Source organism: Lucilia sericata, unplaced genomic scaffold (genome assembly GCF_015586225.1).
Source record: "Lucilia sericata isolate MDLA Ls3-8-SP2 unplaced genomic scaffold, ASM1558622v1 Contig000006F_arrow, whole genome shotgun sequence".
Taxonomy (NCBI): Eukaryota; Metazoa; Arthropoda; class Insecta; order Diptera; family Calliphoridae; genus Lucilia; species Lucilia sericata.
Window position 1 is genome coordinate 217,501 of NW_023994047.1, and position 27,919 is coordinate 245,419.

The 27,919-nt window shown below is 32.2% G+C and overlaps 4 protein-coding genes across 6 annotated transcripts in view; 2 read left to right on the top strand and 2 right to left on the bottom strand.

The window, feature by feature from the left end:
• The window catches only part of LOC119601491 (mucin-5AC), a 22,574-nt gene extending 3,973 nt beyond the window's left edge, over window positions 1-18,601 (top strand). Inside the window, exons 1-5 of one of the 3 annotated variants that reach the window (XM_037952464.1) lie at window positions 6,996-7,261; window positions 13,630-13,864; window positions 13,919-14,069; window positions 14,125-18,184; window positions 18,244-18,585. In XM_037952464.1, coding sequence (XP_037808392.1) covers window positions 13,635-13,864; window positions 13,919-14,069; window positions 14,125-18,165 — 4,422 coding nt within the window. In that variant the 5' untranslated portion in view covers window positions 6,996-7,261; window positions 13,630-13,634 and the 3' untranslated portion in view covers window positions 18,166-18,184; window positions 18,244-18,585. Of the gene's footprint in view, window positions 1-6,995; window positions 7,262-13,629; window positions 13,865-13,918; window positions 14,070-14,124 lie in introns of those variants that run through there. The other 2 variants (XM_037952451.1, XM_037952457.1) reach the window with 2 other exon arrangements.
• The window catches only part of LOC119601520 (pre-rRNA-processing protein esf1), a 168,517-nt gene that overhangs the window by 6,052 nt on the left and 134,546 nt on the right, over window positions 1-27,919 (bottom strand). The window lies entirely within an intron of this gene.
• On the top strand, window positions 2,795-4,461 carry LOC119601537. Its single transcript, XM_037952519.1, has one exon. The coding sequence runs from the start codon at window positions 2,829-2,831 to the stop codon at window positions 3,636-3,638; it is 810 nt and encodes a 269-aa protein (XP_037808447.1). The 5' UTR covers window positions 2,795-2,828; the 3' UTR covers window positions 3,639-4,461.
• LOC119601485 lies at window positions 18,551-26,036 on the bottom strand. The gene is made up of 6 exons (XM_037952441.1): window positions 25,749-26,036; window positions 23,398-25,689; window positions 23,077-23,337; window positions 21,267-23,016; window positions 20,995-21,209; window positions 18,551-20,938 (listed from the first exon to the last, which is right to left on the bottom strand). The coding sequence occupies exons 1-6, from the start codon at window positions 25,815-25,817 to the stop codon at window positions 18,638-18,640; spliced, it is 6,888 nt and encodes a 2,295-aa protein (XP_037808369.1). The 5' UTR covers window positions 25,818-26,036; the 3' UTR covers window positions 18,551-18,637.

Genomic DNA, 27,919 nt, shown 5'->3' on the forward strand with positions numbered 1-27,919 from the left:
ATAGATAGATAGATAGATAGATAGATAGATAGATAGATAGATAGATAGATAGATAGATAGATAGATAGATAGATAGATAGATAGATAGATAGATAGATAGATAGATAGATAGATAGATAGATAGATAGATAGATAGATAGATAGATAGATAGATAGATAGATAGATAGATAGATAGATAGATAGATAGATAGATAGATAGATAGATAGATAGATAGATAGATAGATAGATAGATAGATAGATAGATAGATAGATAGATAGATAGATAGATAGATAGATAGATAGATAGATAGATAGATAGATAGATAGATAGATAGATAGATAGATAGATAGATAGATAGATAGATAGATAGATAGATAGATAGATAGATAGATAGATAGATAGATAGATAGATAGATAGATAGATAGATAGATAGATAGATAGATAGATAGATAGATAGATAGATAGATAGATAGATAGATAGATAGATAGATAGATAGATAGATAGATAGATAGATAGATAGATAGATAGATAGATAGATAGATAGATAGATAGATAGATAGATAGATAGATAGATAGATAGATAGATAGATAGATAGATAGATAGATAGATAGATAGATAGATAGATAGATAGATAGATAGATAGATAGATAGATAGATAGATAGATAGATAGATAGATAGATAGATAGATAGATAGATAGATAGATAGATAGATAGATAGATAGATAGATAGATAGATAGATAGATAGATAGATAGATAGATAGATAGATAGATAGATAGATAGATAGATAGATAGATAGATAGATAGATAGATAGATAGATAGATAGATAGATAGATAGATAGATAGATAGATAGATAGATAGATAGATAGATAGATAGATAGATAAAGATAGAAAGATAAAGATAGAAAGATATTTACATAAAAATGGAATAGCCATATTTATAAAGTAAAAATTACAAAGATTTTTTTAACAAAAATGTTGTTAAGAAATTTCGCTAAATAAGCCTTTATTATCATTAACAAACATTTTAAATGCATATAATACCAATTTAGTTATGAATTTGTGAAAAATATTCAAATTTTAGTTATGAATAAGTTAAAAAAACAATTCCGCCCTTATTAAAACAAATTATAGGTAAAAAGACTTTTGTTTTTTCAATAAATTTGTAACTTAACAATTATTTTAAACAAAAGAAAACAAATAACATAAACAAAAAAACGTTTAATAAATTATTAATATTATTAATAAACCATTGACAAATTTTCTAATTTGTATATGAATCAAACAATTAAACTGCGAAATTTGTATTATTTCTTTAATAATAAAAGTTGTAACAAACAAATACATTTTTTATAATAACTATTTGTCGCAATCTTTATAAATATAAAAAGATATTTCAAGCTGTCATGCTTGAATGCTAATATAGTTTAGTTAACCGTTAAAACAAAACTCTAGTTATCAATTATATTGACCAGAAAGAAAGTATTATAATGAAATACAATTTTGTAATGAAAAGGTTTAAAAAGCAATTTTTTGTTAGGCCCTAGTTAATATTTGTTATAGAAAATAAGAAATTGTCTTTTTAAACGTTAAATCAGAAAACAAATAGATTGAGTCCATATAAACTTAAAGTATAATAGTTAGACAGACAAATAGATAGATAGATAGATAGATAAATAGATAGATAGATAGATAGATAGATAGATAGATAGATAGATAGATAGATAGATAGATAGATAGATAGATAGATAGATAGATAGATAGATAGATAGATAGATAGATAGATAGATAGATAGATAGATAGATAGATAGATAGATAGATAGATAGATAGATAGATAGATAGATAGATAGATAGATAGATAGATAGATAGATAGATAGATAGATAGATAGATAGATAGATAGATAGATAGATAGATAGATAGATAGATAGATAGATAGATAGATAGATAGATAGATAGATAGATAGATAGATAGATAGATAGATAGATAGATAGATAAGATAGATAGATAGATAGATAGATAGATAGATAGATAGATAGATAGATAGATAGATAGATAGATAGATAGATAGATAGATAGATAGATAGATAGATAGATAGATAGATAGATAGATAGATAGATAGATAGATAGATAGATAGATAGATAGATAGATAGATAGATAGATAGATAGATAGATAGATAGATAGATAGATAGATAGATAGATAGATAGATAGATAGATAGATAGATAGATAGATAGATAGATAGATAGATAGATAGATAGATAGATAGATAGATAGATAGATAGATAGATAGATAGATAGATAGATAGATAGATAGATAGATAGATAGATAGATAGATAGATAGATAGATAGATAGATAGATAGATAGATAGATAGATAGATAGATAGATAGATAGATAGATAGATAGATAGATAGATAGATAGATAGATAGATAGATAGATAGATAGATAGATAGATAGATAGATAGATAGATAGATAGATAGATAGATAGATAGATAGATAGATAGATAGATAGATAGATAGATAGATAGATAGATAGATAGATAGATAGATAGATAGATAGATAGATAGATAGATAGATAGATAGATAGATAGATAGATAGATAGATAGATAGATAGATAGATAGATAGATAGATAGATAGATAGATAGATAGATAGATAGATAGATAGATAGATAGATAGATAGATAGATAGATAGATAGATAGATAGATAGATAGATATGTTTATGTTTATTATAGATATGTTTGCTGGTTATATTTCAATTTCTCCCAATATTTGTCAATTTATTTCAAATTTCATTCGTTTCAAATTCTTCGTGTTCCTAAAAAAACCCATGGAAAACCAAATAAATTGGTTTGATTATGGCGACTACAAAATTCTAGATGTCCATGAGAAGTTACACCAACAAGTCCAGCAATATTTGCTAAAACATTTCTATAATCATAGAATATTTCAAGTATTGAAGTTACAGCAGGAAGCAGATATAGAAAAAGAGTTCCTAAAGATTGTCAAACATATTCTGGAAAATGAAAGCAGTATTTTGGTAATGGATTTAAGAAATAATGAAATCAAGGGAGTGGCTCTACTTATGTGTATGACACAAAAATGGCGCTCCTGGATGGCTTTACAGTTACTAATAGAAAATGAACGTTTTAGAGAGTTGTGTGATCTGATACGCTGGTGTTTACAGCAACAGACTATAAGACATCCTCAAAATCCGGGAGGTGATAGTTTGCACTTATTTTCCTTTCATGTTTGTGAGGAATTACAGGAGAATAAAGAATTTATGTGTGGATTTTTTAAAGCAATTTGTGAGGTTTGTCGTCATATGCATATGCCTCGAGTGACCTATCTTTGTTTGGCACAAAGTGATCGTGATTATTTGAATTTGGCGGAATTTAAGGAAATGGTTAGAATTATTTATTCCATATATACTACGTATAAAGGACGCAGACCTTTTGATCGTTTAAGGGATATCAATGAAATGTATGGAGGTTTTTATGAGAAAAAGGTAGAAATATTGATACCCTATCAGGATATGTTGGTGAGACATGTTGTTAGAGACAAGAAGGAGGTTAAGCAGGTGGCTAAGAAAACAAAGGAAGAGAATAAAGAGAAAAAAGTTGCTGATAAAAAGGATTAAAAATTAAAGGAAAAGGAACAAATCTGTTTTTATATATGAAATTAGTTCCATTTTAGTCTGATATGATAACAATAATGACAATAACTCCCTTTTTAATTAATAGTTTTTATATTTTTTTTACCTTATTTCAAGTCACATTCATTAACTCTTTAGCTGATTTGTTGAAAACCATTAAGTTATTTTAAAACAATTGCTAACAAAGGCTTTTATATACAAGTTTTATTTTGTTAAAATTTTTAAACGTTTTTTCATTCACAAACCGTCAGCAGTTAAAAGTCCAAAACATAATAATGGTTGTCAATAAAAAAAATATGTGGATTTTTTGATGATTTGTTTTAATCTCCGATATGAGATTATTAAGGCCTCTAAAAGTTGTCTAAGGTCAAGCATAACATGTCTTTTTTTAAAAACAAAATAAATTTAATAAAATTAAGAAAAAAACTTGTTCTGTGTGAAACAAATAAATAAACAAAAATAAGAGTAATAAAAAAAGAAGATCACTGAATCTAAAAGACAAATCTCTTAAATTGTTTAGAGTCCAAAATTTAATTCTAGAATTGTATTACAAAATTATCTGAAATAAAAAAAATATGGATTTAAAAATGCAGTTTTAAGAAATTAAATAAATTTAAGAAAATTGAGAAACAAAAGATCAATTCTCTTGGAAAATCACCATCACAAAGAGCATTACAGAGCTGAAGAGAGTAATATAAAAAGCAAAATTTCTCTTAAGTTAGAGAAGTTGATAAACCCATTATTTAATTATATTACAACATGTTTTCAAAAATTGAATAAAATTCTATAGAAAATGCTGTCTGAAGAAAAGATCACAGAATGTAGAATCATATAACAGTAAATTTTTTTAAATAATAAAAATTTCAAAAGTGTTTTCTTAACACTTTTGTAACGTTTTACAAACAAGATTGAAAAGTATTTTTATGTTTTTCTTAACAGTTTTTTTTATTGATTTATATGGAATTTGAAAATACATTAAGAAAAGTATAATAAAAGTTTTACTTTTGATCATTAAATGGTTAATTTATGAGCACTTTTATTCTAAAATTTCCATTTTCGATAATTTAACAGAAGACTGAGAGGTTGGAAAAGTTGCTACATTTGATGTCGGTTCTTTGATGTTGAATGAGTAGAGAGTCGAATGAATGTGAATGAAAACTATTTCTAAAAAGTTTAAAGTTTTGGTTCCGATTTGTGTTAAAGGCTTTCGATCAAATTCTCGATACTATCGAATGGAGATTTCGATAATTTTCGAATGGACTAACTTTTCTTATCTGAAGGCCAATTCTATCATTCGCTATTGATCGATCGATCATTCATTTGATGCCGGTTCTTTGGCAGCTTAATGAAATAACCGCATACCAATACTGACATTCAATATCGATCAACATTTTTATTCTTTTGAGACAGTTTATAGATGTAAAGAGAGCCGATAGAATTCGATCGATATTGAGTGTAATAAAAGATCCTTTCGATCGAAATTTTCATTACTGAGACCATGATTCGTAAGCTTGAACCTTGATAGCGGTTCTTTGGCAGCATACGACTCATTGTCTCAGTAGTAAAACTTGAAAGAGATCTCTTCTGGAGATCAATACTGACATTCAATATCGATCAAAATTTTCATTCTTTTGAGACGGTTCATGTAAAGAGAGTCGATAGAATTAAAAAGAGTTTTCGATCGATATTGAGTGTAATAAAAGATCCTTTCGATCGACATTTTCATTAATTTGATGGTTCTTTCAGAGTTCTTTGGCAGCATATGAATCATGGTCTCAGTAGTCGATCTCAAATGGTTTCTTTTCTGCAGATCAATACTGACAAATAATGACAAAATTTTCATTCTTTTGAGACGGTTCATTGATGTTAAATGTAAAGAGAGTCGATAGAATTAAATAGAGATTTCGATCGATATTGAGTGTAATAAAAGATCCTTTCGGTCGAAATTTTAATTTACATTCTCTTTAGATTTCGATCGATATCGAATGCTATAACTCATCTCTTTTCGATTTGTTGTAAATTAGGCAAGAAAATGACGATCAATTTCACAATATCACAAATGATAGTATGAAATAGAGATTTCGATCGTAATAAAAGATCTTTTCGATCGAAATTTTCATTTATATTCTACTCAAATTTCGATCGTTAGCGCTATAACTTGGTTATTTTCGATTTGTTGTAAATTACCAAAATCCTTTAACTTGAGCAAGAAAATTTCGATCAATTTTACACGATCACGACCGATAGTATGAAATAGAGTTTTCTATCGTTATCGATCGTAATAAAAGATCTTTTCGATCGAAATTTTTAATTATATTCTACTCAAATTTCGATCGTTAGCGCTATAACTTGTTTGTCTCTTTTTAATTTGTTGCAGACTATCAAAAGCCTTAAACTTACGAATCATGCTCTCAGTAGTCGATCTCGAATGAGATCCCTTCTGCGAATGAATGCAGACATTCAATATCGATCTAAAATTTAAATCATTTGAGAGGGTTTACTGATGTTAAATGTATAGAGAGCCGATAGAATTCAATAGATATTTTGATCGATATCGTATGTAATAAAAGATCATTTCGATCGAAATTTTCCTTTACATTCTCTTCAGATTTCGATCGATATCGAATGCTTTAACTCTTCTCTTTTCGATTTGTTGTAAACTAGGCAAGAAAATGTCGATCAATTTCTCACGATTGTTAGCGCTATAACTTGTCACTTTTCGATTTCTGGTAGACTATCAAAAGCCTTAAACTTAAACCAGACAATTTCGATAAATTTTACACGATCATTGCAATTCTTTTCACTTTTCATTAGACATGGAGTAAAGGTTTACCAAAAACTTATTATATTTGCTAAATTTTTTAACTCTCAGTTACAAAATTTTAACTTTAGTAATAAAATTACATTACTCCACTTTTTTTTTTCTTAACAAATTTCTGTTTTCATAAGACTGTTGCCTAGTGTCACCTTTATTTGCTAAATAAATTTTAAACAATTACTTTATTTAATTGCTTAGATTATTTAATTTTAACCTTTTTTTATTATTTCGTCCAAAACCAAAACCATTACATTATTTTGTTAACCTTTTTCTTTAAACATCTCATAAAACATGAATTTATTTATTTGTAAATTGAGTTCCGTAAAATTTTTAAAAGTTTCTCTGTAAATAAACATTCATCATTATTTTTCAGTAATAACGTTTATGGTGTGTAAGGTCGCTTGACAAAAACTGATATTAACTTAGGTTTTCAACAATATGATGACGACAATAAGCAAAAGTGCGACAAAATTTCAACAAGTGTGAACACAATTTTTTTTCTTTTTGGGGTTTCTTAAGTCATTTAAATGTGTTTGAATAATAAAATGGAAAAAATTACGATCACATAAAAATTATAATAAACCAAAAATTGCATAATTATAAAAATTTAAAAGTAAATTAGTTTTAGTATTTGACAATAAATGAGACAATGACTTAAGAAGTGTTAAGGAAACTAAAATTTGGCAAATTTTTAAGAATTTCTGAAGGATATATTTTGTGTCAAGGGGAAGGACGGACAAGTGATTCTAAGCTGAAAGCCAACTCTTTATAGCGCTGAAGTTTGCTAAAGGTTAGTAAATCTTGTTGTAAAGTTGTAGAGAGTTTTAGTCCAGTCCAATAACAAATACATGAGTATAAATAAATCATTTAATTAACATTTTAAGTCATTACTTAGTAAGACACGTCTTTTGCCGCATAATTAAACATTTGCTAAATAACATTGTGTCCGAAATAAAAATTCAAAATTTTGTAATTTTAACAGACTAATGGCTGTCTGTGCTCTATATAAAACACATTCTGGCAAAAAAAAACAAGTAAGAATTTATAGTCGGTCATGGCCGACTATATGAAACCCTACAGAATATCATCGTGATATTAGTGTTTATAAGTGAATTTTGACCATCAAGTCATTTTCTGAAGAGGACTTTACATAGGGGAGATAGGGTCAAATGAGGCCCGATCATTACGAAAATCAACAGTATCATTAAGACTTATATTGAACTAAGTTCTGATGATTTTTGAAGTGATGCAAGAACATTTAACATATTTATGAACTCAAAAGCCCCATTTGGGGGCTACGGTTGTATGGGGACTATACGAAATAATGGACCGATTCGTCCTTGAGTCAAGAGACGTGTATGTGCCAAAAACATCATCAAATTATCTTGAAAATTGCGACCTGTAGAGTGCGCACAAGGTTTACATGGAAACACAGACGGACAGACAGACGGATGGACAGACAGACGGATGGACGGACAGACATACGGATGGACGGACGGACAGACAGACTGATGGGCTGAGCCGATTGGTATACTTTAAGCTGGGTGTAGGATCAATATTTTTTTGGGTGTTACGAATATCAGCACAAACGCATAATACCCTCCCCACTATAGTGGTGTAGGGTATTATTACAAAATGTTGTTTCATCTAAATCTTTATCTTCAAATCTATTATTTATTGTCAGCACGTTTTAAATTTGTCTACAGAAAATTACATTTAATTATAACTTTTGCTTATAAATAAGTGTTATACATAGTTTTTGCCGTCAATTACTTGGAAATTATTTATTATTTATTTAATTATTTTTTTTTTTTTTGCAATCTATAAACAAACTTCCTTATTTCACAATAATCTTGATTAATACATTAAACTCTATATTTACTAATTTTTTTATATATTTATTACTTAAAGCTTCTTCATTTATATTTTTTTTTATAATTTTTCACACAAATTACTTGCTTCGACAAAAAAACAATTTCTTTGAATTGTATTTAGTTTTATTTTTCTTCTCCTTTTAAAAGCAGCAGCGCATTTTAACACGTGCTATAAAGTTAAAATGTTTGAAAATACACAAAAATTGCAATAAAGGCGACAAAGCGACAAAAATCTTAACAAAAATAAATTTAAACTTTTCCTTAAATTTTCCACATATTTATTCAGTTTTAAATCTATTAAGGATTCATAACATTACTTCACGCATGCTAGATAACATAAATTAACAACAATTTCCACTTTATTGTCTCTAAGTAAACAGTAAAGTAGTTAGTTAGTTTGTTTATTTCTTTATAACAAACATCAGAAGAGTTCTCAAACAGTCACTAGAAGCAAATTTCTGATTTCGGAATTTGTTACATCAAAATTTTAGCAAAAAATTCTTAAACTTTCAAAATTTTCAGTTTAACGCTTTTATTGTGTTTTTCCCCCCATTAACCACAACTGTTTGCTCTAGCTACATAGAGTGCATGTTTAAATAAAAAGCGACAAAAATTTCAAACACAATTCCATTACATTCAGCTTAATACTTTGGATTTTTTTTCTTTCTCTGTTTGTGTTAGTTTTCTTAACATACCAAATACTACATAATATTGCGTGTAAATTTTTTTAAAACTGCAATAATAAACATGTTTGTTGACGTAATTTTGTTTTCTTCTTTCTATGTTCGTGTTGCTACCGCTACCACAGAAACACTTCACTACTTTTAGTTTTAGTTTTTTTTAGCAAACTTTATGTAGATGAATTTTGTGTGGCTTCGTTTTTTGTCTTATAATTATTTATAATGTTTACAATGTTTTTGTTTAGTTTTTTTTTGGGGTTTTTGTCTTGTTTTTAACAAATAAATAATAAAAATACTTAATAACATAATTGCGGCGTTAAAGTCAAGACATTAAGCATACAATTAATCGACATTAAGTTGCTTTTGTTTTAATTTTAATTTAAAATATAATTTTGCTTAAAATAAATAGTCTCGTTACTGGCAAGTTGCTTAATCAAGTGATGAAAGTTTGTTTCCTAAGTCTTTTGTTTTTGACTGCGAAAATTTAAATTTTTTTGACAACTTTCAGTTCTTTTAGGTTGTTTTGAGAAAATACAAAAGTGTATTTTTTTGGAAAAATTATTATAAAAAGTTAATTTTTTTAAATTTGCGTGAAATGTTTTTTGGGAAAAATTAAATTAAAAATTTTTGTGAAATTTTGCTTCTGTTTTAATTTAATATAATTTTCCTAAACAAATACACTATTTATTTGTAAAATTATTAAGGCCTTATTCATAACAGTTTATCAAATGTTTATAAGACAAATTTTCATACAAATTTTGTTCTATAAACGTTTGATAAATTGTTATGAATATGGCAGTTAATAGACTAGAACACTATCAACTAACTATAGTCTACTTTATATTCTAGCCTATAGTCTAGTCGTAAGTCTAGTCTATTGTCTTGTCTATATTCAATCCAAAGTCTAGTCTACAGTCTAGTCTATAAGTCTAGTCTATATTCTAGTCTGTAGTATAGTGTAGTATATAGCCCAGTCTATAGTCTGGTCTATATTCTAATCTATAGTCTAGTCTATAGTTCAGTCTATAGTCTGGACTATATTGTAGTCTGTAGTATAGTGTAGTCTATAGTCTAGTCCATAGTATAGTCTATAGTCTAGTCTATAGACTAGTCTATAGTCTAGTCTATAGTCTAGTCTATAGTCTAGTCTATAGTCTAGTCTATAGTCTAGTCTATAGTCTAGTCTATAGTCTAGTCTATAGTCTAGTCTATAGTCTAGTCTATAGTCTAGTCTATAGTCTAGTCTATAGTCTAGTCTATAGTCTAGTCTATAGTCTAGTCTATACTATAGTCTATAGTCTAGTCTACAGTCTAGTCTATAGACTAGTCTATAGTCTAGTCTATAGTATAGTCTAGTCTATAGTCTAGTATATAGTTTAGTTTATAGGCTATAGTCTAGTCTAGTCTAGTCTAGCCTATAGTCTAGTCTAGAGTCCAGTCTTAGTCTAGTCTAGTCTAGTCTAGTCTAGTCTATAGTCTAGTCTATAGTCTAGTCTATAGTCTAGTCTATAGTCTAGTCTATAGTCTAGTCTATAGTCTAGTCTATAGTCTAGTCTATAGTCTAGTCTATAGTCTAGTCTATAGTCTAGTCTATAGTCTAGTCTATAGTCTAGTCTATAGTCTAGTCTATAGTCTAGTCTATAGTCTAGTCTATAGTCTAGTCTATAGTCTAGTCTATAGTCTAGTCTATAGTCTAGTCTATAGTCTAGTCTATAGTCTAGTCTATAGTCTAGTCTATAGTCTAGTCTATAGTCTAGTCTATAGTCTAGTCTATAGTCTAGTCTATAGTCTAGTCTATAGTCTAGTCTATAGTCTAGTCTATAGTCTAGTCTATAGTCTAGTCTATAGTCTAGTCTATAGTCTAGTCTATAGTCTAGTCTATAGTCTAGTCTATAGTCTAGTCTATAGTCTAGTCTATAGTCTAGTCTATAGTCTAGTCTATAGTCTAGTCTATAGTCTAGTATATAGTCTAGTATATAGTCTAGTCTATAGTCTAGTCTATAGTCTAGTCTATAGTCTAGTCTATAGTCTAGTCTATAGTCTAGTCTATAGTCTAGTCTATAGTCTAGTCTATAGTCTAGTCTATAGTCTAGTCTAGTCTAGTCTATAGTCTAGTCTATAGTCTAGTCTATAGTCTAGTCTATAGTCTAGTCTATAGTCTAGTCTATAGTCTAGTCTATAGTCTAGTCTATAGTCTAGTCTATAGTCTAGTCTATAGTCTAGTCTATAGTCTAGTCTATAGTCTAGTCTATAGTCTAGTCTATAGTCTAGTCTATAGTCTAGTCTATAGTCTAGTCTATAGTCTAGTCTATAGTCTAGTCTATAGTCTAGTCTATAGTCTAGTCTATAGTCTAGTCTATAGTCTAGTCTATAGTCTAGTCTATAGTCTAGTCTATAGTCTAGTCTATAGTCTAGTCTATAGTCTAGTCTATAGTCTAGTCTATAGTCTAGTCTATAGTCTAGTCTATAGTCTAGTCTATAGTCTAGTCTATAGTCTAGTCTATAGTCTAGTCTAGTCTATAGTCTAGTCTATAGTCTAGTCTATAGTCTAGTCTATAGTCTAGTCTATAGTCTAGTCTATAGTCTAGTCTATAGTCTAGTCTATAGTCTAGTCTATAGTCTAGTCTATAGTCTAGTCTATAGTCTAGTCTATAGTCTAGTCTAGTCTATAGTCTAGTCTAGTCTATAGTCTAGTCTATAGTCTAGTCTATAGTCTAGTCTATAGTCTAGTCTATAGTCTAGTCTATAGTCTAGTCTATAGTCTAGTCTATAGTCTAGTCTATAGTCTAGTCTATAGTCTAGTCTATAGTCTAGACTATAGTCTAGTCTATAGTGTAGTCTATAGTCTAGTCTATAGTCTAGTCTATAGTCTAGTCTATAGTCTAGTCTATAGTCTAGTCTATAGTCTAGTCTATAGTCTAGTCTATAGTCTAGTCTATAGTCTAGTTTATAGTCTAGTCTATAGTCTAGTCTATAGTCTAGTCTATAGTCTAGTCTATAGTCTAGTCTATAATCTAGTCTATAGTCTAGTTTATAGTCTAGTCTATAGTCTAGTCTATAGTCTAGTCTATAGTCTAGTCTATAGTCTAGTCTATAGTCTAGTCTATAGTCTAGTCTATAGTCTAGTCTATAGTCTAGTTTATAGTCTAGTCTATAGTCTAGTCTATAGTCTAGTCTATAGTCTAGTCTATAGTCTAGTCTATAAACTAATCTATAGTACATATATAGTATAGTCTAATCTATAGTCTAGTCTATAGCGTCTATAGTCTAGTTTATTCTATAGTTTAATAGTCTAGTCTGTTGTGTATTCCATAGTTTAGTCTATATTTTATTATATATATATATATAGTACATTCTATAGTCCAGGCCATTGTCTATTGTATAGCTTAGACCATAGTCCAGACTATATTATTGTATTAAGAATTGCTAATTATTCAGCTAAAATTGTTTAATCTTGTAATTAAAATATAGCCTTCTGCCAAATATTACAATTAAATACTTTACATATTCATGTTCAAGCATGCTAAAGCTCGCATTAAATTGCTGATCGATACCAAAAATTTAGCAATAATCAAATAACTTTAACACCACCGATCAAAGACCAACAACAATTTGTAATTAACATATCTATGTATTTAGTTTATTAATAATGAACAAAAAAAAATATTTTTGTTTAATAAATTACACCTTGACATGCTTAAAAAGCAACAATATGTTGTTCAAACAACTTAAATATAAAATGATATTAAAGTTTGATTTCAAAGAAGAAAAAAAATAAAGAATCTAACAATCACTTTAAATATAAAAAAAACTAATTGCAAAACTAGTATAAACATTATATTAAAAGAATTTTTTTTAAACTTTAAACCAACAGCCCATTAAAAGTTGAAGAGTTTTTAAAAACGAGGACAGCGAGTTCAAAGTATTTTTTTTTTTTTTTTTAATTTGCAAAGAAATTATGTAATTTTATGTAAAACTATAATAAAACGTAATTGTAATAATCATAAAAATTGCTAAAATAAAATTCATTAACCAGTTATTTTAAGGTAATAAATAGTTTAAACAAATATTTATAAAAAATGCCTGAAAAAATTCATAATTTGTTAAAACTTTTTGAAACTAGTTATTTCTATTTGAGATGAAGAAAACTTCAAAAAATATCATCCTTAGAAATTTGTTAAATTAAGTTTTTTTGCTTCTTCTCTGTTTGATTTATTTATGATGAACATTTAATTAGTACATGTTAAACCAGTTGAATAGTTTTATAAGAAATCGTACACACACACTCTGCAATATTGGGTAAGGGAAAAAGTAGTATATTGAAAAAAATATTAGAAAGTTTGTTTTAAAACCAACAATAAAGCAACGAAATTATTGTCACCCTTAAACAATAATGCTATGAAATAGTTAACTCTTTAATAAAGTAAAAGTTTACTTTCATTTAAACTGTGGTTAAGTTAAGTAACAAACTTTTTCTCTCAACTAATAATTTCTTCATCATAAGTTTTACTTCTTTAACTCAACTTTTCAGTTCCTCCCCTGGAAATATTCATGACAGCTTAACTATAATCAATAACATTCACTTCCTTATCTTTCTCTTATAGTTATCATGCATTATCCTCCAAAATTAGTGCCACCTCTAGACATAAGTTTAACACTATGCCTCCTCATTGTGATGCCCTGGTTGGCCACTTCACTACCCACAGTGCCACAAAGTTTGCAGGGAAACTTAATACAAAATTTGGATAAAATATATTTTCAACCGCCTGCCTTAGAGGAAACCATACATGAAGTGCAAAGGATTCTGAATCAGGATCCCTCCCTACCCAGATTGACCAGGTAATGGAAATTTATAAAGACAATACATTTTACTAAACAATTCATTCTTTACAGAGGTGAAATTGAAGAACTATATGAGAAAGTTACTCGAGAGGAATATGAAAAAAGTGTTAAGGCTGGTGACAAAGTTAGAGCCGATAGCATGAGAGCCTTGATGTTGGTCTTGCCCTATAATACCGATAACAATACCGAGGAGAACCTCCAGGTAAGTTCTAACACAAACTTAAACTACAACCCTTATAAATCAAAACTCTTTTTAGGAACTTTTTACACGTCCTCCTGTCACCAAAGTGGTGGATTCCTATAGCTCACACCAGCCCATACAATTTCTAACCCCCTCTATGAATAATGAGGGAAAATTTTTAACCAAAATAGTGGGTCAAATGGATGCTACCACCTATAAACCTTCATTTCCCATTAAGTCCCGAACAATGCCTCTTAATCCCACTACTTATCATCCCTCCAATCCTCCTTCGGTTTTATATCGCATGACTCCGGCAGTAAGTGAGCCCAATTATGTACCCTTTAAGCCCATAACTAGCGATTTACCCCCGATTTATGAGTTAAATCCAAAACCTCAGCGTTTCAGCAGTCATTATAGTGCCAAAAATGCCGAGTTTCTTAAGGTGGGCACAGAGAAAAAGAAACATCATTCCTTACGTTCCACCACCAAACCGGTGGCTGATGTTTTGGAAAGTTTAGGCATAGTAACGGGCACAACACAAACTAGAAGTCGTGTGGGTATGGAGGATTTCTATGCAGCAGAGAGTGCTCCCAAGCCCTCAGTAGTAAGTGTTGCTGATTTAAAGGGTTTGGGTCCCCAAATTCGACCAGATGCCTATTCCATGTTTAAGCCTTTAAATATAGGCGAGGAAATACGTGTTAAACCTGAGGTGGAGGGATATTTAACCAGATTTGGCATAGTTGGAGGTAGAAAACGCAAGGCTTATAAGAAATCAGAAGCCTCTTCCACACAGAATAGTTTGGAGCCCTTAACACAAGAAAGTGAAATAGCTACCGCTAAAATACCCTCCAGTCATGTGAAGGCCAAAAAAGGAGCTCCCAGTTTGGGTAATCCGGAGTTGGAGAAGTTGTTGGAAAATCTTAAAGAACTGGAAAGGCTAAATGTTAATCCAGCCGCCATGGTCACCACACCTAAACCAACAACCACCTCTACTACTACCACAACAACTACGACTACCACTACTGCGGCACCACCCACCACTTCTTCAGCATCTTTAATCACTAATGGTGAGCCCATGCTGGTGGAGCCTAAAAAACCCAGAAGACGCATAGATCCTAATATTGATATCAATTTCGCCAATATGGGTAACCACCAAACGGAGTCACCACCAGCCGATGAACTTTCCAAGTTATTGGAAAATTTACAGGAATTGGAAAAATTAAAAATTAATCCCGAAAAAGCTTTGAAAACTACAGTTTCCTCGAATAAAGGAGCAAATACAGCTGCCTCCAGAAATGTGGCCGTAGAAACGCCAGCACCTTTAAACGCCTCCGTGTTAACCAATCGTTTTAATGCCATGCAAGCCTTGACGCCCCAACAGCAATTGTTACTATTCCAGCAGCAGGCCCAATCAGGATCTACTACTCCCGATTTGGAACAATTGCAAAAAGTTTTACAACAACTGCAGGTTTACGAAAGAAATAATGCGAAGACCACTACTTCTACCACTACCAAAAGACCAGTCAGTGTACAGGGACAACTAGGACCTACCGATTTCTGGCAGTTAAGAAAACTTCTAACCGATGATAGTGAATTGGAAAAACTATTTGAACAGGCCAAGGCCAGACAACAGCAACAAACGGCGAAGGCCAAACCTACTACAACCAGCACTACTACAACTACCACCTCTACGACCACCACTAGTACTACCAAAAAACCCACCACATCTGTCAATGATTTAATACAATTACAAAGATATCTGGCGGAATTGGAAAAGGCCACCTCTAGAGCCACTACTACACCTAGACCAACCACAACTTCAACTACCACTACAACAACCACAACAACTACTACCACCCCTAAACCACCAGTAATTCCGCAATACTCCAGTTTTGATTACGAAACTAAACCCAAGAAACTAACAACGGAAAATAGTGAATTACAGGCTCTCATCAATCGTGTACAACAATTGGAACGTTTGAATTCCCAACAGAAGGAACTAGAGAAACCCAAACCTACTGAAACTCCCTTGTCTCCTTATATGGGCTTCACAACACGCAATGTTAAGTCTACAACCGAAAAACAACCCGATTATCGTTTACCTATCAATGATTTTGCAAATTTAAGAACCTTATACAAACAAGTGGAAGATGTTGAGAAGTTAACTCACAGTGACATAGAAATATCCACCAAAGCTACTGCTGTAAAGGCCTATCAAGAGCAGCAGTTGGAAACAGCCACTCGCAAAGCACAAAACTTTGCCCAGCGTATTATAGATATTACCAATGATACCGGTTCTGGCAGCAGTTTGCAGGAGGTGGATCCTAATGATTTTGTTCAATTGCAGAAATTGTTGAGTAAGGTGCAAGAACTCGAGAGAGTACGAATTAATGTTCCCACTGCTAATCCTAGGAACAGTTATAATCATGAGACAACCAAGGCACCAAATCTAGATACAGCCGCCTCACAAAGAACCCAAAATGTGCAAAATATCAATGGAGCCCATATCGTTTACCCCACTAAGGTTAATAACTACCAAGAGGTAGAGGATATACTAATGAAAAATTCCCAAACCGAGGATTTGAAATTGGATTTGCCAGCCTATAAAAAGACCACAGAGAAACCTTTCGCTAGTGATAGTAAAACTAAAGATTTAACTTCTTCGGAAGAACTAAAGGATATAGTTTATCCAGAATCTTCAGGTGCAGGAGAAGCCTATAGAAATCTACAACCTCCCATGATATACAAAACTGTCACTAAAGAACCACCCAGATTTGTCGCCACCAAGAGTCCCAAGGAAGTTAAACAGACAGTTAAGTCCAATGGTGATTTAGAGGAAATACAAAAATTGCTTAATAATGCTCAAGAACTGAAGAAATTGGGAGTGTCTCTGCCCAAAGAATTAACGCAACAATTGGAAACAAAATTCACTCAAAATGATAATGGTTATACTGGATTTAAGAAACTCCCTCCTCCAGCAGAACCCACAAAATCACATAAAAAAGAAGCGGCTGGTTTAGAGGAATATCTGCAAAGATTTGGTTTGTCGAATAATGAAAATAGACCAAATGTACCGACCCAAACGGAGAGTAGTGTGGTGTTTACACCCACCACCGCTTCCTCGGAAGAAGAGGAACTAAGTGAAAGAACAGCGGTTTTCTCTTTGACCACCATGAAGTCCTTAACACCCAGACCACCCAAAACTACCACTGAAAGCTCTGTGGAATTGCCGGTTTTCAGTGCCACCAAGATCATAGAGGCAGCCATTAAAAGAGCCGCCAATAGAATAGGAGTTTCTACCGAAGGTCCCAAAGGATTCCAACGCCGAGAAGATGTTAAGGTAGAGGAAACTAAGGAGGACATGATGCTGGGTGTGGACTCAGACTCCGATTTAATGACAGATTTCAGTGAGTTTAATTATCAATTCGCATTGCCCGATGACAAGCCCTTAACACAATCTGGAAACAGGGATCTGCAAGGCGCTTACAGCGAAGTAAATGCACAAGTAGCCTTGCCAGAAACAAAGGGAACACCAGAGCCCGCTTTACCAGACTTAACGGCCAATGTAGATGAATTACAAAGACTTATTAAAAATCTACAAGAATTGAAAAATCTCAACCTAAGTCCCAATGACAAGGCTTTGCTAAGACAAGCAGATCTTAAATATTTGGAAAATTTAAAGAAACAACAAACAGCAGCCGATGATACCATCAAAACTAGAAGACAAAGTGCCAATCCTACAGAGGGCACTACCTCCAATACAGAAAGCAGCACTACCACCAGCACAACCACTGAATCCGCTAGAATTCAATTAAATTTGAATTTAGATGATAGTGATACAGACAACACAAATAATAGTGAAACAGCAACCTCCACTGCTGCCACTACCACCACCACTGAAGAGTCACGCAATGGTTCCTTGGCCGATTTGGAAGATTCATTTGGTCCCAATCCCATAACTGAAGCACCACCACCACCCAAAAAGAAAAATGGTTTCTATTTCTTGGCCGATTGGAATTCCTTCCTTGAGGTGGGTGATGGTGATGATCAAGTGGTAGTACGTTTAAGTCCGAAGATAGGCGATCCTAGACTATTTTTACCTGTCAAAATACCTTAGACTTTAGACAGCTAACTAAGTAACTTAACTAATTGATAAGCACTTGTAAATATTTGAGCAAATTTTTTCTTCTTTAAGTTAATTTAAGCAGTTGTCCTATGGTGAACGAACATAATATTTCGTCTAAGGTCTACTGCCTGGAAATCTAGTGGAATTTTATTTTTTTGTTGTTGCAATTATTAGTTTGATAATTATACTATTTATTATTAAAAAAAAAAAACAAACTAAAAAATATATTAAACGAATTTTACTATAATAACGCTTTGATACAGTTACAAAAAACAAATGTATCGCATCAGGCCTTGTTTTCAAATAATTCAAATCTGGACTCAAGATATTAAAAATTTAAGTATGGAGTTATCTTAATAAAAGTCAAACACACACACAAAATTAGTTTTTAAGTTTGATAAACGAAATGAAATAAATAAATTTATTTTCTATAAAACAATTTAAGAATAATTAATTAATAAATTTACAAACAATTAAAGGGAATAGGAGGAAAATCAGCTGCCCATTTAAGGCCCTCTATAACAAATTCATAAAACTTTATTTGCTTTTCTAATAATAAAACAAGATAATGTTTTGCTGCAAACTTTTCCGAGGGTAGCGAAACCGTAAGTATTTGTTGTATATATTCCTTACTCAAAATTTCAGCAAACTTTTGAAAACCTTGAGCTCCACGATATCTTAATACTTGCACCTGACAGCAATCTTGTATATACAAAAGTAAAGTTTCTTGTTTAACTCGTAATTGCTGTAATGAGCGGGGTTTTATGGCAGTTATAACTTGATATAGTTGGCTTTGAAGACCCTTTAGATAGAGATATATGCCAGGATTTTGTATAGCTGTTAAAGAGGTCTTTGTATTGGTAACAGCCCAAAGATGGCGTGGGTTGAAAGGGGAACCCACTTTAAGCGACAAAATTTCTCCTTGTTTATAACCCGGTAAATGGGAATTCTCTATAAACATTAAATCATCCTGGGCATGAGAAAATACTCTAAATTCTCGATTAGTGGGTGACTGCATGAGAGTTTCCTTATCCAAATATTTAATTTCCGGTGTCATATTCGAATCTTCCTTATGTTTCTCCAAAGTTTTAACAAAATCCTCTAAATCCTTTTCGAAAACCCTAATGCGTTCTATAACTTTGGTCAACTCCCAGGTATAGTCCTTAGCATCCATGGTATTATTATGATCATTGGCCAAAATTAAAACATCATTAATTAACAAACCCAAAGATTTGGTTATACAGGAACACAAAGGATGATCATGAGTCTTGTTGGTTCTCAAATAGGAATGTATTTCCTCTATTTCCACCACCACCGGCCAAGCAATTTGCACTACTCGAGCCGCCAAAACTTGGGCAGGATTTTCTGGCAAAGTGATATTATCAAATGTGATATTAAAGACTCCAGCAGGATAAATATTTTGTTTTTCCAATTCCTCCATAATGGCCAAGAAGTCGGGTACTAAGTGTTCATCAAATAAATCCGATTCGGGTATGCTTAATTGGGTTATATTAACCTGTTGACTTAAACGTTGACCGAGATCAATTAAAATACGTTCTACCACCTGTTTAAAATCAGCAAAAACAAAAGATCTTGTTAAGGAGGTATTGGGTTTTAAAATAGATTCGGTAGTATTATATTCCAACTCCGGGTATGAAGTTTGCATAAGAACGGGTTTTGGGGAATCAAAAGCAGATTTCTTAAATTTCTTATCCAAATGATTGTTGATCAATACCATACGTTCGCCATTGGTTAATAAGATTTCTCGCTCATTTTTAAAGGACACAAATCTATAGTGGGTTTTGTTCGCCTCCTTGGGTAACTGCCATTTTTGTTTCACATTAAAATGTAACAAATCCAATTCCTTAACGGTCTCATTATCTAGAGACCACAAAGAAGAATTCTTGCCAGGTTTTTTATATAACAAACCGGAGGCTTGTGGCAATTTGGCATCAAAAACTACAGAATCATTCAAAACTTTCCATTTATTTACCGGCTCTAAGGAACAATTGAAAGCTTGGGTGGTGTCTATAGTGGTAATAAATTCCAGTTTTGAGGTGCTATTTATCACAGGTATTACCTCAATTTCATTTATAGGTCCTGTTTTAAGAGAACTCTTAAAACTAAATTGGTTTTCCTGTGGTCGCCATTTGTAGATATAAGATGTGCATTGGAAATTGATGAGTAATAGGTCTTGTTGCTTATTTTGTAAATGAAATATTTTGCGCAGAGTTTCATTTGAGGCTTTCCAAGGTTGTTCCAAATCTATATTGAAATCTTCTTCCAAATATTTAATATAAACCGTTTTATTGTTTATATATTGTTGGATATCTTTCAATAGCTCACATATTTCTTCCTCCTCATAATCTGGTTGTCCATCACTTCTGGGTGATCTTATGTAAGAGTAATATTGCCAGGGTTCAAAACCATTAATCATATATTGAAAATCTTTTGGACCATTTCTAACAGTTAAGAATTTTGTGGACCAATTTCCAGTAATATATTGAGGATTAGAGTCTTGGTATCTTACAGCTGAGTCAAACCATTTATTAAAGTCTATACCGGTAGCTAAATCCTTTAAAATAACTTGGGGACTATAAATGGACTGAAAGTAGAGGGGAGATTCTAAGATAAGCTCCTCCTGCAAGGTGGCCACATCTTGTAGATCTTTATTGTTGTTGACTAAACCACGAACGGTAAGATCTCCTAAAACTATTACTGATTGTATGGTTAAGGGAGTGGACATGTGTTGATAACCAGAAGTCTGAAAGATATTATATTAGCTCTAATATTTGTAGGGAAACTTCTTTATAAACTCACCATTAAAGTATTATTAAATTCCTCTTCCAAATCAACCTTATTCACCTGACCTTTGGTGTAAATAAAGCCATTTAAAAACACCTCCGAAAACTGGACAGATTCATTAAATATTTGGGGTGTATTAAGAGTAATAACTCTAGAGAGATCTATATCTTTAAGATAGTGAACCGAAAAAGTATTACCATCCAAACTGCCCGAAGCAAATTGTAGGAAATCTGTAACACTCTTAAATCAATCCAACTCTTAAGCTTAATTTGTATAACAAAACTTACGTGGTATATTTTGATCCTGATCCACACGCAGGGTATTATCTAACCATTCCCTTAAACTGCAATCATTTAAATTTTTCACTATCAAAGACTTTTTCACTTGTATTCTATTGGCTTTAATAGAATCTTCAAACTTTACCGGACTTTGTATGATTATAGGTTCAGCAGCATGTATATAAACCAAATTATTAAAAAGATAATCCAAATCATGGCCATTTAAGTCCGTAATAAAAGCTCCCTGATCTATGGTTACTCTTCCTGTAAAGCTGTTCTTACCCTTTAACACACATTTTTGATTTTTAAAGATTAGGTTTTCGAAAAACTCCGCCAAATTTGGTACATCTTGCAAGTCTCCCAAAACGGTAAGGTCTTCCAAATATTGTGGGGTGTGGAACACCACAGTATCTTTCAAAACAAAATTTTGTAAATTTCGATCATAATACAAAAGATTTTCTATCTTTTGCCAGTTGAGGTTATTCAAATTTCCTTTTAAATTTACTTCACGTACTCTCAAATTGCCTTTGAGGTTTACAGAACCCTGGAACCGATTTTCTTTAGACTTCCAGGCTATATTTGCCATATCGTTACCATTTAAAGCTTTTACTTGGGTGTTATGCAAAACTTTTACTGGCTTGAGGAAACTTTTGGGAGCTTTTATGTCTATACTTGTATTGCTGGATCTTATGACTATATCATCTATTATATCGGGTAAATAATCACCTCTAAAGTCGCCCATTACTTTAAGATGTCCCCTCAAATCCAAACGGTTTTTGAAAGTCAATTTAGTGGACAAATAGTTGGGTTTATTTAATTTAATGGTGGTTAGTTGTATATCCTCATCAAAGAGTAAACCATTTAGCTTGTGGAGCTGTACATCTCCTGTTACGGTTATATGATCCACCTGTATCTGACCATTTAATACCATATCCGGCATATCATCTATTTGATTTAGGAAATCCAAAAGATATTCCGACTTAATACCATGCATTTCATCAGTTTGTAAACCCTGCTGCAAAATCAATTCATTAAGGAAAATATTGCCTCTTATGGGTGGCTCGTGCCAAGATTTTTCCTGTACAAAGTCATGCAATTCGATATTGTTTAATTTTCCCGAACCCAAAATGTCTGGGGAAAAGTCTGCCTGTTGTGCCAGCAAATGCTCAAACTGAGCCGAATTTAGAACTAAATCTTCCTGTATCGTTTGCAAGTTATCTTTAATCGGTTCATGATTAAGTGTATCTAAAACAGAAACGGAACTAGAGGCTTTTAAATCCTCGGGAAATATTAGTTCGGTTGAAGATAAATCCACTGGTTGGTCCAAAAGTATGACTTCTTTCAAAACCTCTTCAACTTTGACACCATCATAGGAACCATTAAGAGTTAAATTGTAGAAATAAACATAACCCTCTAGAGAACTTATGCCCAAAGTTTGATTGGTATGCACGGTGACAAAATCATTGGCTGGTATTTGGTTAATAGTATTATCTTCCAGCTGAAAATCTATAGGAAACACTACCATATCAAATGATTTTAAAGAAGGCACCAAAATCTCCTCCTCTGGATCCGGAGATTTAATTAAAATATCCTTAAGTTGGGAACCCAAAGATTGATCATCCATTTCTCCTTTTAAAATAACAGGACCATTAACCCATAACTCATTGAAATGACAATTAGCCTCCACTATTTTAGACTCCTGTAAAGTGGGATTTTGGGGTAAAGATTCTTCATTGCGACCATGAAATTGACCATGTAGCTGCAGGGAGAAATTGTGTTTTTTATATAGTTCCTAATTGAGAAAGAGTAGGGTTCTTACCTCCAATATTTCCTTGACTTCTAATTGTTTAAAAGTAGGCATACCCTGCCATACTTGGGCATCCATTAAGGTAATGGCATCTAAAGGATTTTTGCCATTAATTAAACCATTAGTATCCACCGCTGTGGCCGACAAAGTGCCGGCAAAATGTTTGGGTACTCTAACAATAGAAATGGCAGGACCACTGGATAACATATAGTCATCCGGGAAATCCAAAGTGTTTAAAGTGCTTATATTCAAAGTAGTTTCAACTATAACTTCCTGCAAAAGTAAAGGTTCTATTAATTTAAAGAGCTCAAAAGGCTTTGAACAAAAACTTACTCCTTGCACTTGCAAATTCTCAAAGTTCTGTTTTTGAGTTCTAAACACCAAATTATCTTTGATATCCGACCATTTAACACCATTTATAAAGCCAAACTCTATATCACCTTCTAAGCCAAAATCTTCATCACTTTTAATTTCCAGGTTCCGATTTTGGTCATTTCTAAACTGTTCCTGATCCAAAACTTCCATTTCTGAGATGTTAACTTCACCGTCAAAATTTAAATCACCATTTTGTATGAAAAATTTTTGACCGTTAACATTTTCCACTTGTAAATCTTCCACCAGAACCTCATCGAAATCTAATTCTTCATGTAACATATCATCTAGATTTCTTCTTTGTCGGCCGGAATTTAAAGATCTATCCACATCTTCTATGCTTTGTATAATCATTTCCAAGTCCATAGTAGTATCTTCTGCCGACCATTTATAATCATTTACATATATCTCAGCCACTTCACCATTAAATACAAATTCTGGGGTTTTTAAAGTTTCTAAAGAGGTTAGATCTGGTTGAGCATTTAGTAAATCTTCATTGGATATTATAAGAAAAGCTTCAGCTTGAGCCACCAACTCATCTTGTTCTTTGACCCAGTCTTTAAGGAAATCAAATATTTCTTGTAAATCTAAAAGTTCCGAATTCTTGGCCAATAATTCCGTATGAAAACGAAAGAGTCCTGATTCAGCTTTATAACGGGGCACTATAACCGAAATATCACCACCACTTCTTAATAAAGCGGCCCCCTTAAGACCCTCATCTCTTTGTATATCCAGCATACAGCCAACACCAAATACCACATGCTCACCCAAATGACAGGGTACAGGGATACTGGTCTCAAAAGCCTCACCATCCCAGATCAAGGTTTCCACTACTGTTAGAGTGTGGGTGCTAAAGTCCACTCTATGCTGCACCAATAAAATAAGATCATCACGATATGTTCGCACTGGTATGGGGAAAAATAACTCCACTAAACCAAAATTTTGACCCAAAATAGTTTTGGATATAAAGTCTCCTTGCTGATAGAGCAATATCTGAGGCTGATAACCCGTCAAAGCTAAATAATTGCGTCCTCCCATTTTAAAGCCGGCTATTGTCAAAATACCTTCCGCCGGCACTGATCTTTTAAGTTGAAAACGTATGTGTGAGAAGGCAGCCTCATGGGGATTAAAAGTATAAATCTCGGCCGTATTATTTTGTGGTATGGCCAATATAACATCTCGGCCGGTGTTTAAAAATGTTACCTTATCTATTTTATAGTCCAACTGCAAACGTTGCACAATCCAAAATTCTTTGGTATGTAATTTATATTGGTAGATATTAAGAGCATAATGCCCGGCCAAAGAAGATTGATTAGAGGAAATGGTTAAATAATCTTTGGAGTCCAGGGTAAAATAGGTCAAGCCGGTTATGGTATTACCCACCAACCAGTCCCAATATAATTCAATCTGTCTGGTTTCATTATTAGCACGATACCATAATACTTTATCGCCCGTGGCTATAAGTATAACACCTTCCTGTTGCTGTTGTTCCAAATTCCAATAAGTATAGGTTTCTATATCGGATATAAGATGACCCACATCCACTACCATGGCTTTTTCATATTTAGCAGTGTCTTTGCGCACAATTAACAAATCTGTAAGACGACGTCCAATAAAATACTCCTGACCAGCATGTATAATATGTTCCCATTCATGGACCTCAGGACCCAAATCAAAAGAGAAATCTTCCTCTATATATTTGAGTATCATAACCTCTTTGGTGCGTCTTTTGGATACAACCAAACGTTGTAATTTGCGTATATCTATTTCCGAATCATCACCTATATTGGCGGTAATAACATTAGGAGCCTTGGCATCAGATTCCTGTTCCTCTGCTCCAGCTCCCACTTGTTCGTCTATCTCACTTTCGTGACCAGCTCCCACCATGGATAGTAAGGCCTCTTTACCTTTCTCTTTCATTCCCAATGTGGACTCCAATGCTTTTATATCTTGTGTTTTTGCAGCTCCTGCAGTGGCATAATTATCCTTAGCTACTGCCAAACCAATTTCAGCTTTTAAAGCTTCTACTTCTTGGCGATTTAAGGCATTAACCTCTACTTTGGCAGTTTCTTTGGGTTCGGTTTTATCGGCACCCTGAGTCCAATTGGGTTGTACTATAACACCTTTAGCGGCCACATTTTCGTTGTCACTTTCTAAGGCTTCACTGAGTTCGGACTTTAATTTCAAAATTTCTTGTTTTTGTTGGGCAGTAATTGCTGCCACTCCTCGGGTAGAGACATCAAACAAAATTATCTACAATTTATATACATTTCATGATTTCTTAAGAACAATTTTATAGATTTAATAATTACCTTAAGAAACACTATATGAACGCACAAAGAAAACACAAACATATATTTTTTGGAAGAATCTGCACACATTTTTCTTATATACTTTTAAACACTAGAGGATCAATAAACATTATTTTACTTTACTACTGATCTTTTCTTACTGAAGATTATACTTTTGTTCTACAGTTCAATAAAATGTATAACGGTTTTATTTGAAGAGAAAAAAGTACAGAAAATATAATAATTGTGAAGTAAACCTTTAAAATACTAAGCAGAGTTTCTTAATATTAGTAGAGGTAAAATTTAAAAATAAATTAAAATTTAAGATCCAAAATTTAATCGTGGACAAAAATATTTTACATCAAATATTTTAATGGTTCTCATAATCAATCTTTTATTTGAAATTTGTTTATAAAATCCTTTTCATCAGATTTTATTTTATTTGTTTCGATCTTTATATTCATCCTAAGTTCTTTCTGTTATTATTATTTCTTTAAAATATTTTGCTCACTTTTCAAACTTGGGAAACACTGACATTCTTTAACATTTCAACATAAACTGTTACAATAACATTATTTTATACTCAAATGAAAAATAAGTTAATGTTAAAAGCTTTAATGCTAAAGTCGTCCGGGGATGGAAAACTGCAACTTTGTTTGATATATCTACGATAGTTTTAACAATACTAGAGATTATAGAATAGAAAATAAGAACTAGACTAAAGATTAAACTATAGACTGGACTACAGGGTACATTACAGACTACACTATAGACTAGACTATAAAATAGACTATAAATTAGAATATAGACTAGACTATAAACTATAGGCTAGACTATAGACTGGAATATAGACTAGACTATAGACTAGACTATAGACTAGACTATAGACAAGACTATAGACTAGACTATAGACAAGACTATAGACTAGACTATTGACTAGACTATAGACTAGACTATAGACTAGACTATAGACTAGACTATAGATTAGACTATAGACTAGGTTATAGACTAGACTATAGACTAGACTATAGACTAGACTACAGACTAGACTATAGACTAGACTATAGACTAGACTATAGACTAGACTATAGACTAGACTATAGACTAGACTATAGACTAGACTATAGACTAGACTATAGACTAGACTATAGACTAGACTATAGACTAGACTATAGACTAGACTAGACTATAGACTAGACTATAGACTAGACTATAGACTAGACTATAGACTAGACTATAGACTAGACTATAGACTAGACTATAGACTAGACTATAGACTAGACTAGACTATAGACAAGACTAGACTATAGACTAGACTAGACTATAGACAAGACTAGACTATAGCCTAGACTAGACTATAGACTAGACTAGACTATAGACTAGACTAGACTAGACTATAGACTAGACTATAGAATAGACTAGACTATAGAATAGACTAGACTATAGACAAGACTATAGACTAGACTATAACCTAGACTATGGACTAGACTAGACTATAGACTAGACTTTAGACTAGACTATAGACTAGACTATAGACTAGACTATAGACTAGACTATAGACTAGACTATAGACTAGACTATAGACTAGACTATAGACTAGACTATAGACTAGACTATAGACTAGACTATAGACTAGACTATAGACTAGACTATAGACTAGACTATAGACTAGACTATAGACTAGACTATGGACTAGACTATAGACTAGACTATAGACTAGACTATAGACTAGACTATAGACTAGACTATAGACTAGACTATAGACTAGACTATAGACTAGACTATAGACTAGACTATAGACTAGACTATAGACTAGACTATAGACTAGACTAGACTATAGACTAGACTAGACTATAGACTAGACTATAGACTAGACTATAGACTAGACTATAGACTAGACTATAGACTAGACTATAGACTAGACTATAGACTAGACTACAGACTAGACTATAGACTAGACTAGACTATAGACTAGACTAGACTAGACTAGACTAGACTAGACTAGACTAGACTAGACTAGACTAGACTAGACTAGACTAGACTAGACTAGACTAGACTAGACTAGACTAGACTAGACTAGACTAGACTAGACTAGACTAGACTAGACTATAGACTAGACTAGACTATAGACTAGACTATAGACTAGACTATAGACTAGACTATAGACTAGACTATAGACTAGACTATAGACT